The sequence below is a fragment of the Macrobrachium nipponense genome, chromosome 4 (genome assembly GCF_015104395.2).
Source record: "Macrobrachium nipponense isolate FS-2020 chromosome 4, ASM1510439v2, whole genome shotgun sequence".
NCBI classification, from domain to species: domain Eukaryota; kingdom Metazoa; phylum Arthropoda; class Malacostraca; order Decapoda; family Palaemonidae; genus Macrobrachium; species Macrobrachium nipponense.
In genome coordinates this window covers 78,926,377-78,939,390 of record NC_061100.1, presented here as the reverse complement: position 1 = coordinate 78,939,390, position 13,014 = coordinate 78,926,377, and the positions used below count along the sequence as shown (strand labels likewise).

The following is a 13,014-nucleotide window of genomic DNA, read 5'->3' as shown; positions in this document are numbered from 1 at the left end:
TGGTCACGCCCCCGTTGACAGATCATCTAGAGCGCACCAGCATTACAGGTCTCTACCTCGCTGGCAACTCTAGTAAAGCAGAAGCAGACTTTGGTGACAGTAATCACGAAGTCAGCTATGCTAAAAGGTAGGGAACCAAGATATCTATCGTCTACATAGATTTGTTTCCTAAAATCCTATTCTGTCTCTTCCCACCCTCCAAAGGTGGGATTCAGCTATATATATATCTGACAGGTAAGTTTCATGAACAAAATGCTATTGTTATAATACAATAAAGTTTGTTCATACTTACCTGGCAGATATATGTATAGCTGTATTCTCTGAAGTCCGACAGAATTTCAAAATTTGCGGCACACGCAGTGGGCGGCCAGGTGGTAGTACCCATTCCCGCCGCTGGGAGGCGGATATCAGGAACCATTCCCATTTTCTATTCATATTTTATAATGCCACTGTCTCCTGAGGGGAGGTGGGTGGGCACTTAATTATATATATCTGCCAGGTAAGTATGAACAAACTTTATTGTATTATAACAATAACATTTTTAAATTGTTTGTGATACCCTAAAATCTGTCAGTATTTCAGGTGAGGCAGCTAAAAGTGTTGAATAATTTTGGTGAAGATGGACTCAAAGTCAAAAAGCAGCAGTGGTCCAGGGGTTGCACGGAACATTGGAATAGAAACATCCAGAGGTGTATCAAGAATTCCAGCAAGTAAGAAAAATCTAATTTGTATGATTTTTATTACAAAATCTGTTTAGTAATTGATAGCCTCATGAGTTCACTTCTCATGAATGTGGGTATAAAGTGAATAATAGTGATATTGAGAAGTGGGTTACTTCAAAATGTAAACTGTACTGTTATGGGGTAGATATAGTATATTACAGTGATATCCCATTTTTTGCATTTCACTTTGTTGCTCTTCATTTTGTTGCAGATGTAGTGGAACACATTAGTACAGTATTCACTTTTCTGTGGGGAGGACCACATCTCTAAAATTACTACTAATTCACTTTCTTTCATAGAGTACCACTATCTATTCACTAATTACTTTTCATTTTTATATATTATGACTGTGACTAAATACTTATTTTTTTTATAAAAATGTTTTGCAGCGTACTTATAATGTAGTTATGTAGCTATTAAAGTCAGTCTAGGTTGAGCCCCAGACTGAGCATAGTTGGATTATGATTCTCTCTCTCTCTCTCTCTCTCTCTCTCTCTCTCTCTCTCTCTCTCTCTCTCTCTCTCTATCTATCACTTCTCTCTCTCTCCTCTCTCTCTCTCGCTCTATCTCGTCCTCCCTACTCTCTCTCTCGTCTCCTCTCTCTCTCTCTCTCTCTCTCTCGTCTCTCTCTCTCTCTCTCTCTCTCTCTCTCTCTCTCTCATCCAACTAGCTCACACATCACAGGTAGCTAAATCAGACTCGTGAACTACAAAAATGCAGTTATTTAAGAGTAAAAGGATTAAATAAACAAATACAATTCCCAAAGAAACAAATGTTGAACTGTATAAGTTAAAATTCTAAATCCAAATAGTGCACCATTGTTATTCAAAGATTATGTGAACATTGTTCAAAAATAATTATTCGAAAGCAATTATTTGAAAACATACTCGAAAAACATTTATTGATAGAAAATTGTTAGAATGAAAGTTATTTGAAAGGACAATTATAAGAAATTAGAATTATTTAAAATGCAAAATTCTTCATTCAAATGACATGTAAAAATATAATTTCTGGGCTCAGCCTGTGTCGCTCCGTGAAATAGGTTCCTTTGATACTATTTCTAGGTATAAATATTGCTATTCATACCAGAGAAAAAGAGAAATGTTAGTGCCAAGGTAAATGGCTCGCTCACCTTTTAATAAAAGGTGTCGGTATATATAAAGAGCGAGTTAATACCACTACCAGAGGTACCCTGCCATTTAGCTTCTTCCTCCGCCAAAACCCCATCTACAGAGGAGCCGAATTATAGCCCCGCTACCCTCTACTACTACATTGAGCGCCTCTGACGTCATTCCTTTTGATAGCGTCACCGCCATTACACGCGTCTTGTTTTGTGCTGTGTGTTTTTGCGCTGACTTTTTGGATTATTCAACTTTATACGATGGATCAAGCTACTGCATCCAAGTTAAGTACTGCTGTTATGGTTTTATGATCTCAATTATGCAGATCTCACCCATTTTATTATGTTTAGGAGCAGATTAAGTAGCGTGAGCTTCATGGATCCCGCGCCGACTTCTCTCTCCCGGACCACATGGCGGCTCCCTCACTCTTTTGGTCTCCCATACCATCAGAGTTACCTTAGCAGTACTTTTTATTATTCCATAACTGTTTTATTGTGTTTTTCATGCAGTCAGCTTGAATTTATTCAGTCTAGTCTTTCACGGGGTCCCCCTACTCCGACCGCATGTTTCGGATCGTAACCTAGCCTAGTCAGATCCCGATTCGTTAGGAGTCTCTCCCTTACGTTAGGACCTAGTCCCTTCGTTTTATGCCCTGGCTCCTAGTCTCCTGCCCCCATTTTTGGTACAGCATACCGACTAGCCGCTTAAGGGTTAGGCTAACACACCCGAGTCGTCAGACTTGCGATTAGCCTACCCCTCCTGGACATCCTTATCTTACGCTGTTATTAATAATTTCTCCCCCCGTGTTAGTCTAGCTTATATTTATTTATTTTATATTTATATGTATGTTTCTAAGGTTATTTATTGTTGTGTGCTATGTGCGACTTCAGGGCCGGTTGGCCCCTTGTGATCAATTGGTCCTCCACACCGTGTGTCTGTTCACCCGGCTGGGAAAGTTCCCAGTTGATCGTGTACGAGCCACCCCGTTGCTGACCTCATCCCCCCTCCTCCCCTCCTCCCTCTCCCCCTCCGCACCATGCCCACCCACCACGGTGGAGTGATGACTCGCTCGCTACGCAGCTAGCTATCCGAGTCCGCGTGAGAGGGGAAGTTCTCTCGGAGGTAGGTGGGGGTGGATACACTCAGCGCTTGGGCCTGCCATACTCAGTCGCTTTGCTCGGGGCTTGGGAACTCTCCCCCCTCCCTCCCTTCACCGTACCACGGTGAGCCACCAGGCAAGGGAGGCGGGACCACCTCCCCCGCCCCCCACATCCCCCCCCCACCACCACCCTAAGTACTCACCATCCTCTCCGCTCCGGCGGTTTCAGCTCCGGCCAACACCGGACCTGGCTTGAGAATGTTTAGTCATAGGCCTCGGCCTTAGGGTGTCATCCACCGTACATGTGTACAGTTGGTATTCCATTAATATATATAGCATTTACACACAACCTAGCTTGTACATGTCTGGAATGTCACTCTATGGGTTTCTGTTTCACTGTCTCGCTAGTGGCTTGCGGCATGCTCCGGCCCCACGGCGAAGTTGACCTAGTAATCTCTCCCCCTCTTAAGTAACACGGAGCTATGCATTGCTGTGCAGCAGTTACCTTGATTTAGTTACAGGGCCATACCGGTATTACTGGTCTGGTTCTCTGGAGCCACTCCGGCGCTGTAAACCTTGATATATTTTCCATATGTGACCGCATGCATACGTATATATATATGTATTCCGTGGATGGAAGGCCCCTCTCCGGCGCCTACTACAAATTAGACTTATAGCATTAAGTTCTATAACCTCCCGGAGGTTGTCGTGATACTAGTGTATCCTTTTGACTTACAGGTCATCTGTTGCCAGGAACCCGGCTGTAATGCCGTCCTGCAGGATCCCTGTGGGCATGAAGTCTGCCACTCCCATGCTGGGTGCTCCGTATGGGTAGACGACTACTTGGTGTGGCACCATGAGAACTGCCTCACCTGCTACGCCTTAGTTGGAGCAGCCTCCACCGAAGTAAGTCTCCATTATCAATGGCATTGAGTCCATTCGTTCGTTCATTATAATTCACTTACGTGCATATTTTCGAATTGAATTGTTTTGATTCATATACTTCAGTCGTCTTGTCTCTATGACTAACTCTGACCCTTCTTACAGGTCTTGGAAGCGAAGAGGGCAGCAGCTTTAGCCACCTTGAAGGCCTGGGTCGGGGGTTTCGGGAGGAATTCTCCCAAAGGCCGCCCGTACATCTTGGCCCAGGACATGGCGGACCTAGTCTTCCCCGGCACGAAGCGGGGTTCGGTCGTGGATCCCCAAGTTGCCGCTCCTCTCATCGCCGATATCCAGGCTATGGTCTCGCTCCCGGCGGAAGGGGACCTGACGGAGGACGTCGCAGAGGACGTTGCGGCCCTCAACCTGGACTTAGAGCCCATGACTGTAGATGTCATGGGCGAAGGTAAGGGTGTACTTGAGGCAGGGCTCAAGGGCTTTCCTTGAGTCCTTCTCCTATCCCTTCCACATCTACTTCTTTCCGGGGTTTCACGGAGAAGCAGAGGTCAGTACGACCAAAAACTTCTTCCGTGATCCCCAAGGTCAAGTCCTCTACAGACTTTAAACCAAAGCCGAAGTCGCTACCAAAGAAGTCAGCTCCTTCCTCTATCCAGAAGTCCCCGGCCCACCATCCCGGGGCGGATAAAGCTAAGGGTGCGTCGTCTTCTGCGCCGCGGTCCCCTAAGCATAGGCCTCGGAAGGAGAAGGCCCAGTCTTCCTCCTTTGACCCCGAAGCTTTCTCCTCCAATATCCTGGAGAGGGTGGGAGATGTCGTTGGGAACCTAGTCAACACTAGGTTTCAGGAGATGTTCTCCCAGCTTTCAAGCTTGGTCGAGGCCTCGGGTCAGTCGATCCAATCCCTGTCAGAGAGGATGGCTGCCCAGGAAAATGCTATGACGGGCATTAGGGACTCACTCCCGGCAGGCCACTCTCAATCCGGTCAGGTAGCAATACCTGCCGTCATGCCGGATTCATCAAGACTCCCGGACTTCAAGCCCAACAACCCGTGGAGGATTGCGGCATACGCTCCGTTCGTGAACGGCATGCTCTCCATTGAAGGTATTGGGACTCTGAGGTTGGAAGACTTTGAGTGTTATCCCAAGAACCTTCAACCTCCATTCATGGGCTACGTCCGGTTAACTGACGCAGCCATGATGCGAGAGGATAAAGTCCCGAAGGAGACTTGTCATCCTCCCTCGGGAACAGGCGCAGCAGGCGTGGCTGAGAAGTCTGGATGAGTGGGAGTGGGAAAACACTCGCCTCACCGCCTTCAAAAGCCCTTTCACCATTTTTACCACGGTGGAAGGCACTCCGCTCCCACTTACCTATAAGGTAGTGGAAGCTACATACCAGGCAGCTCTTAAGGACGAGCCTATGCCTCAGCTCCGGGAAACGGAGCCGACCTCCTTTCTGATCCCCGGATCAGAAAACTATTTTGAGGGTGCAGCACCCACCTTCACAGTAGGGAAGCTGAAACCCGACTGCGCCACAACGCTGTTCAGCGAGAGGCTCCCCAGGCTATCTGAATCACTAATTCAGATGGAGTTCGACGCCCGGACTAGGCTCTGCAGGTCACTCTCCTCCTTGACGATGGCGGAAATGACGGCTCTTGTTTACGAACAAGAGCCATTATTTAAGGTCATGGCAAAGTCGTTACTGCATACAATGCAGTGTGACTTCTATGACTTTGTCGTCGCAAGGAGGAACTGCAGGAAGCATGTTCTGTGGGAGGCCACCATCCGCCACGAGCCTAACAGGCTGATCGCTTCCTCCATTTGGGGAACAGACTTCCATGCTCCGGTAGTGGCAGAGGTGCTGCATGAGGCCTCTAAGGTAAACCAGAGCCTGAAGGTCAGGTGGGGTCTGGTAAACAAACGTAAGCCGGAATCCTCCGGAACCAACCCCAGGTTGAAAAAGAAGCCTAGGAAGTTCCAGTCCTTCCAGGCTTCACAACAGGCTCTGGTCCAGGCGGTGCAGGTACCCCAGGTACCACAGCAATCCGCTTCAAAAGCACACCCTCAACAGCAGTATGTGCTTTTGGCTCAACCACCCCAACAGCCCCAGCCATCAACCTCCTTTGCTGTCTCGCCAGCCTATAACTCGGCTTTTGAGGCCCAGGCCTTTCAGCCATTTAATAGGTTTGCCAGAGGCAGCCGTGCCAAGGGTGCCCCTCGACATCGAGGATCCGGCAGGGCCACCAGCAGGGGCAGAGGTTTCCGGGGAGCACGGGGAGGCCGCCCCTCCACAAACCAACAGTGAGAGTCCCAAGGTAGGAGGGAGGCTGTACCTCTTCCGCCAACGGTGGGGGTTCAGCTCTTGGGCTCAAAGTATAGTGACCAAAGGTTTGGGTTGGAGTTGGACAGGTCCTCCTCCACCCAACAATTTCTACCAAAACCAACAGCGGAATTGATAGAGTATACCCAAGATCTTCTCAAAGGAGTAGTATCAAGGGTCAAGAACTTAAAATTTCTAGGACGCTTGTTCAGCGTGCCAAAGAAAGACTCAGAAAAGCGAAGAATCATCCTGGACTTGTCACACTTAAACTTATTCATTCCTTGTGACAAGTTCAGAATGCTGACCGTTTCGCAGGTACGGACCTTACTTTCCTGTGGGGCCGTCACAACCTCTATAGATCTTACAGATGCCTATATTATCATGTTCCAATAGCCAGACACTTCCGCCTGTTCCTAGGCTTCAAGCTAGGAAACAAAGCTTATTCTTTCAAGGTAATGCCTTTCGGGCTCAACATCGCCCCCAGAATATTTACGAAACTGGCGTAAGCAGTTGTCCAAGAGTTGAGGTCTCAAGGAATAATGCTATTAGCGTATCTAGACGATTGGCTCATATGGGCAAAGTCCCCCAAAGAATGCCAAAAGGCAACGGTCAAAGTAATCAAGTTTCTGGAACATCTAGGGTTCCAAATTAACAAAACCAAGTCCAGACTAACACTGGAATCTTGGTTCCAGTGGTTAGGCCTGCAATGGGACTTGGATTTACATACTCTGTCAATTCCGCCGTTGAAAAGGAAAGAAATAGCCAAGTCTACAAGGCAATTTCTCAAACAACGCCAAACTTCCCGGAGGAACCAAGAAAGAATCTTAGGCTCACTCCAATTTGCCTCGGTCACGGACATTCTTCTGAAAGCCAGACTGAAGGACATAAACAGGGTCTGGTGTTCAAAAGCAAACCGGAGGTCCCGGGACAAGCTAGCTTCTATCCCGATGATCTTGCGGAAACGTCTCCACCCATGGACGACGGTGAAGAACCTATCAAGGGCAGTACCCCTTCAATTCCCCCCACCGTCTCTAGTGATCCACACGAACGCATCCCTAAGTGGGTGGGGAGGGTACTCGCAGTACAAAAAGGTCCAGGGACCCTGGTCCCTACCATTCCGCCAGCTACATATCAATGTACTGGAAGCCATGGCAGTGTTTCTTACTCCGGCCACACAAGAAATCGCATGTCAAACTGGTCCTAGACAGTGCAGTGGTAGTCCACTGCATAAACAGGGGCGGATCCAAATCAAGTCACCTGAATCATGTCCTGATAGCCATTTTTTCTCTGGCGGACAAGAACAATTGGCACTTGTCAGCTACCCACTTAGCAGGGGTAAGAAACGTGGTAGCAGACTCTCTGTCACGCTCCGCTCCTCTAGAATCAGAGTGGACCCTGGACAACGAGTCATTCAAATGGATCTGTCAGAAAATCCTGGGGCTTCAGGTGGATCTCTTTGCCACGGAGTCAAATCACAGGCTTCCTTGCTATGTGGCACCCAACCTGGACCCTCTGGCTTATGCCACGGACGCTATGGCAATAGATTGGAATGCATGGAAGAAAATCTACCTGTTTCCTCCGGTGAATCTTCCTCTGAAAGTCCTGAACAAACTAAGCAATTGGTTCCCACTACTTCTAAAATTGGGACTCCGGCCCCTACAGATTCCCAATCCCAAGCTGACCCAGTTAGTGCAAACAAGGACTGTGTCCGCTTCCTCAAGGATTCAGAAAGCCCTAACTTTATGGATTTCATGAAGTTTGCAGCTCGCAGGAACGCTAACATCGATCCCCAAAATATTGCATTTCTGGAATCAGATAAAAGGGAATCTACCTTACGTCAATATGACTCAGCCGTTAAGAAACTAGCTGTTTCTTAAAAGCTCAAATACACAAATAATGACCACAAATTTGGCCATTTCCTTCTTCAGAACATTGTTCGAGAAAGGTCTTGCAGCAAGCACAATACCAATACCAAATTAGCTCTTAAAAAGATCTTTCAGTTTGGTTTTGGTATAGATCTAACAGATTCTTACTTTTCCTCTATACCAAAAGCTTGTGCTAGACTTAGACCCACAGAGAGACCTAAGTCAGTTTCTTGGTTCTTGAATGACGTTCTTAAGTTGGCCTCAGAAATAAATAATGAATCATGTGATTATATAACCCTCCTGAGAAAAACATTATTTTTATTAAGTTTAGCATCAGGAGCAAGAATTTCAGAACTGTCGGCTCTTTCGAGAGAACCAGGTCACATTGAATTCCTCCCATCAGGAGAAGTACTTCTCTCTCTAGATCGTCAATTTTTGGCCAAAAATGAGGATCTACAAGAAAGATGGACCCCATGGAAAAATCTTACCACTCCCCCAGGACAAGTCCCTATGTCCGGTTAACTCCTTAAGTGCTTACTTGAGTAGAACAACCTTAAAGTCTTCAGGTCCCTTATTCATCAGGGAGAAGGGTGGATCAGACAACAAATTTTGTACTTTATTAAACAAGCCAACCCGGAATCCTTCCCACGGGCTCATGATGTTAGGGCAGTTGCCACATCTATCAATTATTTTTAACATATGAATTTTGACGATCTTAAGAAATACACAGGCTGGAAATCTCCAACAGTCTTTAAACGCCACTACTACTTGGAGGCCCTTAAATTTTCAGCAGTGGCAGCTGGAAACAGTTTCCCCTGACACTGCTTAATATTCTTATTAATCTTTCACTGTAGCCTTCCCTTCTGTCTGCCTCACTTGCACCCTTGCTTAGCTAGTTCGCCTCTAGTTTACATATTGCCTTGGATGTAATTGTTCTTACATTGTTGCTTGCGTTAGGGCTCAGTTCCCTCGCTTATTTGTATGATTGTCAACTTGATTGTTTCTGTTTCTTACATGTTTTACTGTTGAATACCTTTAAGTTTTTTGGGCTAGTACCTTTAAGTTTTTAAGCTAAGTAATTTTAAGATGGTAAAATATACTTTACCTTTCACTTTGTACCAATTTTGTACTTTTAAGTTGTACATTATACTAATTAACCTTACTGGTGTTTGTTTTACCTGCTAATTTTAGTATTTTGTACTTTCTTCCAAGCTTGGTGGAGCTAATTCTCTGGCACTATTTCACCGAGCGACACAGGCTGAGCCCAGAAAAGGGATTTTGACGAAGGAAAAATCTATTTCTGGGCAAGGGGCCTGTGTCGCCCAGGGAAATCCCACCCTGTATTTTTATTCCTCACACTGCTTAACCCAAGCTTGGGTGCTATCTTCAGGAATGACGTCAGAGGCTCTCACTGTAGTAGAGGGTAGCGGGGCTATAGTTCGGCTCCTCTGTAGATGGGGTTTTGGCGGAGGAAGAAGCTAAATGGCAGGGTACCTCTGGTAGTGGTATTCACTCGCTCTTTATATATACCGACACCTTTTATTAAAAGGTGAGCGAGCCATTTACATTGGCACTAACGTTTCTCTTTTTCTCTGGTATGAATAGCAATATTTATACCTAGAAATAGTATCAAAGGAACCTATTTCACTGGGTGACACAGGCCCCTCGCCCAGAAATAGATTTTTCCTTCGTCAAAATAACTTTTTCATTCGAAATGCAAAATTCTTTATTCAAACAAAAATGTTAAAAGAATAAAAAAGCAAATATATACAAAATAAAATTATTTGAAATAAAAAATATCTAATAAAATAGAATCATGATAAAATAAAATTTACTTGAAATTGCATTTAAGTCGTGGTATTTCTTGGAACTCTTCATAGTTTTGCTCCCTGCTCTTAGTTTTACAAATCCTGCTCTCTTTTTAGTGTCTAGGAACTTCCATATTGTTGGATGATGCAATGACACTTGCTGTAAAAAAAACTCTGTGCCATCCTCCAAGTGCATTGTTTGTCCTAGGCAAATCAGTATTGACTCTCAAAATAAGACCACATACAGTGGTACCTCAAGATACGAAATTAATCCGTTCCGAGGCGGCCTTCGTATCATGAGTTTTTCGTATCTTGAACCGCATTTTACATGTAAAATGCCTAATCCGTTACAAGCCCTACAAAAAACACCCCAGTATAAATTATATTTCCAGGCCTACAACACATGTTCTAGGGTTACGACGCCGATCCGACGGAAGAAATATGACTCCAAAAAGGCAAAATACTGTACATACTTGAGTAATATTCAACTGCATGTAATTTTCAACCCCATTTTTACTGCATATATTAGGACTTTAGCATATGTCCCTTAGCAATAAGCCTAGCTTATGTTAGCGGTTGCTACTGCAGCCTAGTCTATGATTCTGACATCTAAACCTAAGAAGCTAAAAGCTTAGAAATGCCAATAAAATGCATAAATAATCAGTATGTACTCATTTCAAATAATTATTAATTAATCATTAACTATAATACACAAATAAACAAAAAAAACCTTCCAATCATTTGTTTACATTCAGCTCTTATGAGTACCGAACGAACGCCAAGCAATCACTTTTCCTAGGACACAGTAAGCCATAAATTTTCATTAGTATCTCTCTTCAACTAATGAAACTACCAAACAGTATAATAACCATTCATTTCTATTTATTCTATCTTTACCTAATGGAGATACCAAGTTACTGACAGCTATAATGAAACATATACGTAACGTAATATTAAAACAGAAGAAGAATTCTAAAAAATATGTATTTGTTGGCTTCGATGATAGCAGTCTGATTTATTTTATATTTTATGATATCTAATTCACAATTTTTTTTATTAAATATATTGCATGTACTCATTTCAAATAATTATCAAGTAACCATTAACTATAATAAACAATCAAAAAAAAGCTTCCACACTTCTGTTTACATCCAGCACTTACGAGTATCGAACGATCGTCAAGCAATCACTTTTCCTAGTACACAGTAAGCCATAAATTTTCATTATCTCTTCAACTACTGAAACTACCAAACAGTATAATAACCATACATTTCTATTCTAATGTTTTATTTTTATTAAACGTATTGCATGAATAAGTTTTTCAATTTACAGCATCCTTTTACCAATAGAATGCATAAAGCACAAGGGGTAGATGCTGACCAATAGGAGAGCAGGATCTTATGGGGTGACTAGCATCAGGAACCAATGGGAGAGCGGGAGGATGGTGGCGAGTTTACTCAGTTGGTGGCGCGGGAGTTTTAAAATTGTTCTCGGTATTCCGGGCGAATCTCGGGACTTTACAGCAACAACCTTTCGTAGCTTGAGCAATTTTCGTATGTAGAGCCGTAAAATTTTTCGTATTTGCTTTCGTATCTCGAGTTTTTCGTAAGTTGAGCCTTTCGTATGTCGAGGTACCACTGTACTTATTTCAAACACAGGACTACGTCGATGACATCTTGAAGGACAACCAATCCATGCATCTTCTAAATAATCTAAAATAGGGTTTACTATTAAAGGATATATATCTGAATCTAATAACTCTTCAAATGATTCAGTAACTTTGTCATGGGGAGAAAGGCTAGCGCTAACATCATTCGAATTCTTAAAGCAAATTTGGAATCTGTATCATATCTCACTGTGAGGCAGCAGTGGAAATGACATAATGAGGAGAATCACGGGTTTGTTTAGCATCATTTTTCACTTTGTTCATAAAACTACACACTTCGGTGTTTATAGCATCACCCGAATGCTTATGTTCAGGAGGAACTTTAATCACTTCACCATCATTAGTAATCGCACGGTTTTTGCAATACGATGCGAACTTATTGCACTTCTAATATATCTTGGTATCAACTTGTTTCTTGGTAATGTAAGATGTAGTTGAAATCATATTACTGTAAAGTGTTTTTGGGTGATTGGGAATGTTGTACAATATATAAAATATTCGTTAATTATTTTCATCTTATCTTCCAGTAAAAGCAGACTGGAAAATGAAATGAAAATATTTAGCAAATATATTTTAAATATTATACAATGTGCTCTATCATTTCAAAAACACTTTACAGTAATAGCATTTCAAATGCATCTTACATTCCCCTTAACAAAAGAGAGAGAGAGAGAGAGAGAGAGAGAGAGAGAGAGAGAGAGAGAGAGAGAGAGAGAGAGAGAGAGAGAGAGAGAGATATTACACCTACTATGCTCATTGTGGGGCCTAACCTGGAATAAGCTTAATATATACATTACTATGTTATAAGTACTGTGTACACTGTAAATTAAATTTTACCATAAAAATCTGTATTTAGTTACGAACACAGTATGAAAAAAAATAGTGAATAATAGTGTAACTCTACAAAAACAAGCAAATCAGTGATAATTTTAAATGTTTTTGCCAATATATAAATAAGACGGACTACTTCAATACTATGAGAGAATGCGGCTATGCTTATACAATGCAGGGTGACTTGATTAGTTGTCAGACGTTCTGAAAGATGTAGTTATTTAATTTGTATTAAATATTTTATAGATATTTTGCTGTGTTTACATTAATATTAATATTGTAAAATTGGTGAATCATTGTTACAAGCATTTTAGGGGACGTATATATTTGCAGACTCTGAATTTGCAGACTCCCATTTTCGCGGATTTCTCTCCGAAACATTTACCCCTTTTTTCGCATAAAATTCACCTATTCACAGTATTTTTCTGAGAAATATCCACAAATTTCCCCCTTTTTTTTCATCATAAAATGCATTTTTTGTGATAAAACTATTGATAAAACCAGGTTTAAACATTTTTAGTGGCTTTTCATGAGTTTTACCTAATAATATAGGCAGTATTAAGCATTTTTATAGGGGTTTCAACTATATTCGCAGGTTACAGCTATTCGGGGGGGTCTGGTACCCATCCCCAGTTGATACGGGGGGAACACTGTACTTAAGAGTAACATTTGTAAAAGGGTACTAATCT

At 43.0% G+C, this 13,014-nt stretch overlaps 1 protein-coding gene across 7 annotated transcripts in view; it reads left to right on the top strand.

Moving 5' to 3' along the window:
• LOC135210966 (zinc finger FYVE domain-containing protein 1-like) overlaps positions 1-13,014 on the top strand; it is a 450,218-nt gene that overhangs the window by 86,731 nt on the left and 350,473 nt on the right. For 5 of the 7 annotated variants that reach the window (XM_064243949.1, XM_064243952.1, XM_064243947.1 and 2 more), the window contains exon 4: positions 583-710. The exons of 1 other annotated variant lie outside the window; for it this stretch is intronic. In XM_064243949.1, the coding sequence (XP_064100019.1) occupies positions 620-710 (91 nt within the window). In that variant the 5' untranslated portion in view covers positions 583-619. Of the gene's footprint in view, positions 1-574; positions 711-13,014 lie in introns of all 7 variants that reach the window. One more of the 7 variants, XM_064243950.1, reaches the window with a different exon arrangement.